Consider the following 9,488-nt stretch of genomic DNA (forward strand, 5'->3'; position numbering starts at 1 on the left):
CACACACACACACACACACACACACACACACGCACACACACATACACACACTACACACTCACTGACACACACACACTAACACACACACACACACACACACGCACGTACAAACACACACACACACACACACACACACACACATTCACACACATAAACAATCACACACAACAACAACAACAACAACAAACTTGCCACTTTATTTTCAGAGAAAAGCATACACATACACACAAAAACAAACAAACACACACACACACACACACACACACACATGCACACACACATACACACACACATACACACACACATACACACACACATACACACACAAACCCTTAATATATACAAATATACACATAAATATGCATCATATGAACCTGTGCATCTGAGCAAACTTAAATCCTGTGAAAATAGTTACTGTTTTCAAAAGTACAGAAAATTCTTCTTAACGTTCCGCCTTACCTTGGAGTTATTGTCATCGTACAAATTGATAGAGATGAAGTTGCTTGAAGGAGAGATACCTTTGGCCTTATCAGAATATTTCAGAGGGTGGTTGGTTGACTGAGTCACCTGTGTAAGCAGAGGAAAGATAATATCAAGGGTTAGCATCAAAATGAATAATAATTACTGCAAATATTGACGCATCATATTTGGACCAGTGTCTGCCGTGCAATGTTTAGGCGTTTCGCCGTCGTAAGCAGAAGACAAGAGTTCGATATTGAAAGCTTCGTTTATTTTTTTGTTAATTAGTTCGTTAATTTGTTAGTTAGTTAGTTAGTTAGTTAGTTAGTTAGTTAGTGAGCTAGTTAGTTAATTAGTTAAGTTAGTTAGTTTGTTTTGTTTGTTTTGTTTTAGTAGAGGTTTTACGGCGCTCGCAACTGCATAAGTTCATATGAGCGCCAGAAGATTAGAGGTGCTACAAGGGAGTAACAAACAAAAAAAAGAAGGACGGGAGATAAAGACAATACTGCCGTAAGCGGGCAAAACGCCTTTTTTTTTTATTCACAGCAGTTTCAAGAAAAATATGGGGTTTTTTGTAAAGCATAACCCTTTAAAAATAGCGTTCTTCCGAAATTTGAGTTCTAATTTATATTACAAAAAGTTGTCATAGTTTCACTTTCATTTTTTCACACAGTAGGATAACTGGTCAGGCTTTTGATTTAGCAAACGAAAAATTTTGGTGCCAGAAGAAAACAAAAAGGTGTTTTGTCAGCTTACGGCAGAATAGATGCTTGATAGGAAAAAAGGAGCTAACCACACCAGAGCACCCGCTAAACACCTACAGTTAGTTAGTTTGTTAGTTAGTTAGTTAGTTTGAGTGTGTGTGTTTGTTTGTCAGTTTGTTTGCTTGTTAGTTTGTTAGTTTGTTTTAGTTTGTCTGTTTCTTTGTCATGTTCTATTGGGTTTTTTGGGATGGAGGGGTGGGGGAGGGGGTAAACTGAGTATTTCAATCCAGCTACTAAGACGTTTTTCCATCTTATTATTGATAGACCCTGACAGGCAGAGACTAAGCAGTCTGCCTCTAAAATGATCTAAAATGGTATGGTTGAGAACATTAAACTAGATTGAAACTACAATTAAATGAACTGTGGTTGGTTGGTCGACTGGGATACCTAGGTAGGACAAGAGCAGAGTGGGGATTGTGGGTGGTTGGCGGGTGCTCTGGTGTCGTTTGCTCCTTCTTTCCTATCAAACATCTATCAACCTTATCTCCCCTCCTTCTTTTTTATGTTTGTTACTCTCTTGTAACACCTCTAACCTTCTGGCGCTCATATGACCTTAAGCAGTTGAAAAGCGCCGTAAAACCTCTACTAAAACTAAAAAAGAGTGGGGATTTCTGTGTTAGCATACATGGCGAGTCGCATAAGTGTGATTCAATGGGTCGGACGCAATAGAAAATTATTGAAAATATTGCAGAAACTTTGGTACACATTCTTGCGACCGTGTCGACCAGATACTCACGCATCCCTACAAAATTAACATTCTTCTCTCACGGGAATCGAACTCGGGTCTTCTGCGTGGAGTAGTGTAGCTCCTAACCACTTCACAACAGAAGTCGGTTCCGCTGGTGTAAATGTGGGGGTTTTTTTTAGCACCCGGATGTTTGTTGTCTTTACCGTTGTTTGGCCACAGGTTTTGAAAACATACTGACTAACCACTCACCTCTTGGACTTCTGAGCAGAATCTTATATAATTAACGTCATTGTTTTCGACTAGGGAGAGCAAAACTTTGCCGGCCATAGATTGAAATAAAAGTAATACTGAAACGATTTTAGCCCAGATAAACAGTGTGAGGTACGAGAAAGCGTCCTCCAACAACCTGCTCTTATTCGACGCAGAATGGAGCGATAAAATTTATCAGATCATAATGCTGACAACGAGCACATAAACAAAGGACAGTCAGAAGACAGATCGGCCATTGATAGAGAAAAGGTGTCTCAAATGCCTTTAACTAGTAAAAAGAAAACGATATATTGCATTAAATAATACAACTTTCAACAATACATCTATCATAAAAAGAAGAAGAACTAAGAAGAGAGACTACAATACTGCAGATCGCGATCCAGATGTTAGCAAAGCAATGGAAATGGCCCTCAAACAATTCCAATTGAGTTAACATGGTCACATGACTTACAGAAGCGACCACTGTTTCCTCTGGGTCCCCTCCAATGAAAGCGTTGTCCGGAAGTGTGACACCTCCTGTAGATCCAGGCGGGTTGAGAGTTTTCCCGATAAGTCTCTGGACGTCAGTCTTCTCCATGATCACCTTCATCTTCACTGATCTCATAAGCAGTGTCTGAAAAGTTAAAGGTCAATTTTGAACGAAGTAGTTCCGCATGCAAACAACGTTGAATGCTTCTCTTAATGAATGTAAGAATTTCTGATTCTCAATAAGCTCATCAAAGACCAAGGTTCTCTTCCAGCCTGTCCCTGGACATACGCAAACCCCTCCGCTCTGAAGTCAAAATACATGACAGAGAACTGAAAAATGTTGATAACTTCAAACATCTTGACAGTACACTGTTTTCAAATGCAATGCATCAACGCCGAACTAGTTTTACGCGTGAATTAAGTTAGTGCGTCGTTTGGAGGACCCCAAGCAAAGGTTTGGGTATGCAGTAAAATTCATACTGTTGTAAGGTGCATGGCATGAGACGTGAACAGTGTACAAAAGCCATATTAAGAAATGTAATTGTTTCCACTTGAAATGTTTCAAGATAATTATTGGCGTCGAATAGCAGGACAAAATACCATACACTGAAGTTCTCAAAAGAGCAAATGCTGAGAGTCTGTTCCTTTAGCTCAGAAGGACTCAACGTCGCCGTCAGTCTACTGCATGGGATGTTACACCCCACTCAGTCCGAGGTTGACCTTGAGAGGCAGGATCGAACTAGTCGGATTCAGAATTATCTGTATTATTTTGTCAATGGGGGCGTAAAGCATCGCGTTTTACAAACTACAGTAACAATTACCTGTCCGGGTACACTGTAGCGTGAGAAGACTTTAGCCTGTGCGTCCAAAGTCCGGATCACCCTCTGCCTCACCCTCTCTGCCTGTGATGAAAATAAAAGAGAACAAAATGTAAATAATATGTCCTCACACCTAACGACGCCAAAAGGGGGGGGGGGGGGGGAGAGGCACGATGAAATCGGGTACTCTTCAGATTTTTAGTATATAGAGTTACCGGTATCATCTTAAAATGTATCACGTGTCTTGCTTTTCATGACAGAGGTAGCCCTCTATCGTGCATTTAAGTTGAGATATTTGCGATGGAAGGAGGTGAGGCTCGAATGGTATCATTGGTAGAATGTGTAAAAAGTGGCCTCCAAAGTGTCCTTGGAAATTGTAAATTCACATTGTTTGTGCCTTTGATTTACGCGATTCGGTAAAATCCACACAAAAATGTGTTTTAGATGGATGAAAATATGTATAGAGCCAAATCAAATACATAAAAAATGTTCAAACGGTGGAAAATGTTGGTTTCTTTAATTTAATTATTTTGACAAACGCTTGATTTCACCATGAAGCCACACAAATATAAACAATACAACGCTACACTACAGACGTTGGTCGTGAGGTTACTGGACATATAGCGCTACAAATGAAACGGGGAGATAGAGAGAGCGAGAGAGAGAGAGAGAGAGAGAGAGAGAGAGAGAGAGAGAGAGAAAGAGAGAGAGAGAGAGAGAGAGAGAAAGAGAGAGAGAGAGAGAGAAAGAGGGAGAGAGAAAGAGAAAGAGAAAGAGAGAGAGTGAAAGAGACAGAAAGAGTGTGCGTGTGTGTGTGTGTGTGTGTGTGTGTGTGTGTGTGTGTGTGTGTGTGTGTGTGTGAGTGAGAGAGAGAGAGAGAAAGAGAGAGAGAGAGAGAGAGAGAGAGAGAGAGAGAGAGAGAGAGAGAGAAGATGGGTTTGGAGGAAGAGGGAGCGGTAGGAGAACGTTTATGGAGCTCGTAATACAAGTATGTGTATTTGTGAGTGCACAATAGACTTTGTAACATCATTGTAATTGTAAACGACAAAAGCTGTCTCCCAGCGAGATGAATAAAGATATTCTGCCACAATTGCTGCACTAGCTAAGGATCAGAACATGGTGGTGGTTGTTGTGCTGGTAGAGATGGTGGGAAAAGTGGCAGTCGCCTTGTAGTAGTAGTAGTGGTGGTAATGATGGTAGTGCTGAGTGGTAGTGCTATTCGTGGTTGTGGTTGTGGTTGTGGTTGTGGTACTGGGGGTGACAGTGCTGGAGGTAGTGGTGATGGTAGTGAAGGTTCTGATTGTTGGTGGCGGTAGTGGTAGTGGTTGTAGTAGTGATGGTAATAGTTGTGGAAGTAGTAGTAGTAGTAGTAGTAGTAGTAGTAGTAGTAGTAGTAGTAGTAGTAGTGGCGGTATTGGTAGAAGCAGTGGTAAGTGTTGTTATGGTGGAGGTTGCAGTTGTGGTTTATCATGAAATGTTTTCATATTGCATAACTAAACATCTTTCAAATTCACTCACCGTTTTTGCCTGCCTGATCTTGTGTATCCGAGCCGTGTGAATCTTCATAGCTTCATCAAAGGTCCCAGCTGAGCTCATGTCTGAAATTGCGTGGAAAATTGGTGGGGGGGGGGGGGGGGGGGGGTAGAAATCCTAAATTACCGAAACACTCTGTGCATGTAAAAGAAAGACATTAGAAAATCTTTAATAATATTATCCTTATGGGCACGGTCCTATTTTTGATGCCATATAGAAAAGCTCACACTCGAGAGCTCGAATCACGAGTGGTTACGGATTTTTTAAAATTAAGTATCTCCGTCACTTTGCTGTGTTGGCCTTTACAGTAAGTGTTGAAACAGACAGCCGGCCTCCCAAATAATATAAACTACATCGCACTTTTACAAACATCTTACCTTCTTTACTCTAAAACACAATCAATTGCAATCTTTCACAAACATGTTACCATTTTCACTCTAAAACACCAAAAATTGCAACCTTTTAGGAACAGCTGACCATTTCACCATAAAACACAATCAAATACAATCTCTTACATCCAACCACAGACTTGAATTGTATTATCCTAAACCGGCCATTGATTGGCAACCTCTCTTTGCTTTCCATTTTCTTTTGAAATCGCCGTCTTGCTGCGCGTCGTAGGCGTGCAATCGAAGGGCAAGATACCAGTCTCGCAATTGTCGAGCGCATGCGTCACATTTCCCTTCTTGCACTTCATTTTGATTCTATTTAGAGTCAAATGGTGCGCTCCATGGTTGATGAACCGGGGTAACGTCAAAAGGTTTGATTGGTTGATCGATTGATTGATTGATTGTTTGATTAGTTGTTGGCTGATTGATTGATTGATTGATTCACTGGTTGGTTCACCGGTTGATTGGTTGATTGATTGATTGATTGATTGAGTTGGTTTTTTACAGCACTATCAACACCAAAGTGAATGCCATCCATGCACACCCGAGTGTAGATGTTCATGGGTGACTTTTCACCATTGGAGGAGTCGTACATCCTTCTTGCGGAGCAGTGGGTTTGTATGAGAATATTTGCCCCCAACTCACTGGAGGCCCCGTCAGAATGCATAGTCTTAGATATTGTACAACATATCTATGCACCCAGCTTACCATCTTCCCCTCCAAGAGCGTTTAAGGAGCTGTCGTAGACAAACCACTCCTCGTCTTCTTCAGCCTCCTCCAACTCTTTCAGGGTACCTCTGTAACCGTTGTTACCTGCAGCCTGATATAGGCAGAAAGAAATACGAAAGCTGTACTTCAGAATCAATCATATCAACAATAACTGCGGTATTTCTTGGACATGTTTCGCACCCATTAATTAGCAGAATGACAGCTCAAGTATCGTAATTTGGGGTAGCGGCAAAAACCACTCTTAAAAAAAACATATTCCAGGGCACTGAGACGGCGTGCATGCCCCCGTAAAATCTCAGAATCGTGCTTTTATTTCGTTATTTTAAACAATCAAACAAACTAAAAACACTTTACATTGATGGATATGCCGGTGAAATATCTGATTTTTCTCCTCATGTAAATTTTGTGCTGCTATGTAACATAGACTGTGATCGGATTTTTAACATAATTTTTATATCTGCCTCGCTTCAACAGACCAGTTATTACAGGATTCTGTTGTAGAAAAACAAGGCTGTCCACTTTGTTCTCTAAAGATAAGACTCTTTCTAATGACAATGAATGTACCACCTGCTATAGAGTCTATCTATCTATCTATCTATCTATCTATCTATCTATCTATCTATCTATCTATCTATCAGCCTGTCTGTCTGTCTGTCTGTCTACCTACCTACCTACCTACCTAACTACCTACCTACCATCGATCTATACATCCATCCATCCATCCATCCATCTATCCATCCATCCATCCATCTACTATCTATCTATCTATCTATCTATCTATCTATCTATCTATCTATCTATCTATCTATCTGTGGGCATGTGCGTATGAGCACGCATTTGTATATAATATGTATGTGCGTGTGTGTGTGTGTGTGACTGAGTGAGTGAGAGAGAGAGAGAAAGAGAGAGAGAGACTGAGAGAGAGAGGGGGAGAAATGTATGTGCATAAGATCATATGAACATGTGCCATAGAAAGAGAGAGAGAGAGAGAGAGAGAGAGAGAGAGAGAGAGAGAGAGAGAGAGAGAGAGGAAGAGATGGAGAAAGAGAGTGTGTGTATATGTGTGTGTATCTGTGTGTGCGTGAGTGTATGCGTGCATGCCTTTTCGTGTGTGTGTGTGTGTGTGTTTAGGTATTTTATCTAGCTGATTATTTGTCCTTTTTCTTCTGTTTCAAACCACACTCCTTACATCCATGATTCCGCCAATGGCAGCAATCCCATTCTCCATGGCAACCTCCAGGTCCTCTGATGGCACTTTGTCCACGCTTTCGGGGTCAGTCATGAAGAGGGTCATGTTCTCAAGCGCTTCCATCACAGTTTCCTGTAACAAACAGTAAGTGTAGAATCCTGTAACAATTGGGGTTGCAGTGGACGGGGGAGTAGTGAGTGCAGACGCAAAAATAATGAAAAGCAAGTCGCTACCTTTAAATTGCAAAGTTCTGTCTGACTTTTTGGGGCCTTTTCGAGTCATTAAGACCATGAAGTAGTAAACCGAATGTTCTATCGGTTCTATCAAAATCGTGAGGTTATTCGGAGTCCAGTTATCAAGTTATTCAATGAACTGCATTTGAAAAAGCTTAAATTGTTGTGAAACTGAGCAAATAAAACTTTCTAATTCTGAGGTAGCGAAACGCAGTGACTGAAACACGAGCTTTAGGTGGGTGGCCACTGGGGTGTGTCCTTGACCAAGACACAAATATCCCTAATTGGCAGGCTTGGCTGACTTTCCTGGTTTATGCCACCTGGCCGTTATGGGGTTATCTGACTGTTTTGGTTTGTTTGCAATAAACAGGAATAAAGTACTGTTTTCATATTATATGTCATCTAACTGTTTTTGGAATCTGTGTTAAATTGGTATAAATTACCTTTGTGCATCCCACCTGACTGCTTCGGCTTATAATAATAATAACAATAATAATAATAATAATAATAATAATAATAATAATAATAACAACAATAATAATAATAATAATAGTAATAATAGTAATAATGATAATAATAGTAATAATAATAATAATAATAATAATAATAATAATGATAATAATAATAATAATAATAATAATAATAATAATAATAATAATAATATAATAATAATAACAATAATAATAATGATAATAATCATTGTATATAATTTTTTCAGCTCATTTCCATTTTCCAAAAGACGCCCAGTGCGTATTACATTCAAAGAGATGTCGCATCTGTAATAAAATGGCATAACTTATCTTCACATAATAATATTGTTATTATCTCACCTGACTGTCTTGGCTTATCTCATCTCCATACACTGTCGCCTCGGCGTAAAAACTGATCACTTGCTGGATGGAGATGACAGACTGGGTCGGAAGTTTCGATATCGACTCAATCAGTGACTCGCGAACCTTGACAAAGAGAAAAAAAAAAAAGAATGCGTCCCGACGCGGTGAAATCAGGCGTTCTTCAATTTTAGAGTATATTATGGAGCTACTGGTATCATCTTAAAGCCAATTCATTTGTCTTGCTTTCGATAATTTATTTTTGATTTATTTCATGTACATGCACTGGTGGATCTTGCGGTCAAGAGGTAGGGTGTAGCCTCTTGTTCAATAGTTTCTGGGCTCGAAACCTGACAGCAGCTGGAAATTTTTTCTTCTTTCACCCTTCCTGCTATCTAATCATATTCTGTCGTCTGCTTTCGTCTCCATTTTCTGGCCTTCCCCCGTCCCCTTTGCCCCATCCTCTGGGCTCCTAACTCTTTCTGATGCCTTTGTACTGTTACTCCTTCTTACTGCAGCCTTTCAGCCACACTCCTGGTCTTATGGTAGTTGAGATCTAACATCTAGCCTTCTCGGATAAGGGCTTTAAAAAATTCGGATGTCTCGTGTGCAAGTTGTGCACGTTAAAGGTCCCTTAATGGTCCTAAAACCGATGAGAATAGGCTTCGGCTGCTACCCAGACAAAATTCAACATTAATTCCGAACCAAACAGAAGATGCTTAATATTAATGTCCCGTACGTTTGTATACCCTTATGCGGTTGTCAACGCTTTAAAACACTCACCAAAAAAAAAAAAGAAAAGAAATTATTGTAAAAAACACATACATGTCACAAAATTAGCATCGCTACTCACCTCTGCTCTGTCGTTCCTCTCAGACTCCATCTTAAATTCTTCCTCGGGATCTTGTGATATGATCTAAGTATGCGAAAACAATCAAGAGAACTGGTTTGTAAAGAGTTAAACGATGTGCATTTGTATTTTTGTATTCTGTATTCCTGACTTTAATAGCCTTTGGGTGTTATATTTTATCTCAATCAAGAATGGAGGCGGACATACTTTTCTATTCACATTTACGCAAACATAGATACATATATGGACATGTTCACCCACCCACCCA

The 9,488-nt window shown here is 40.0% G+C and overlaps 1 protein-coding gene across 1 annotated transcript in view; it reads right to left on the reverse strand.

Annotated features, from left to right (window-relative positions):
* Window positions 1-9,488, reverse strand: part of LOC101858559 (sperm receptor for egg jelly) — a 20,845-nt gene that overhangs the window by 9,756 nt on the left and 1,601 nt on the right. The window contains exons 2-9 of the mRNA XM_013083771.2: window positions 9,224-9,286; window positions 8,371-8,496; window positions 7,308-7,439; window positions 6,098-6,209; window positions 4,986-5,065; window positions 3,471-3,551; window positions 2,633-2,794; window positions 460-567 (exon numbers count right to left, since the gene is read on the reverse strand). Of these exons, the coding sequence (XP_012939225.2) occupies window positions 460-567; window positions 2,633-2,794; window positions 3,471-3,551; window positions 4,986-5,065; window positions 6,098-6,209; window positions 7,308-7,439; window positions 8,371-8,496; window positions 9,224-9,286 (864 nt within the window). The remainder of the gene's footprint in view (window positions 1-459; window positions 568-2,632; window positions 2,795-3,470; window positions 3,552-4,985; window positions 5,066-6,097; window positions 6,210-7,307; window positions 7,440-8,370; window positions 8,497-9,223; window positions 9,287-9,488) is intronic.

Source organism: Aplysia californica, unplaced genomic scaffold, assembly GCF_000002075.1.
Source record: "Aplysia californica isolate F4 #8 unplaced genomic scaffold, AplCal3.0 scaffold00254, whole genome shotgun sequence".
NCBI classification, from domain to species: Eukaryota; Metazoa; Mollusca; class Gastropoda; order Aplysiida; family Aplysiidae; genus Aplysia; species Aplysia californica.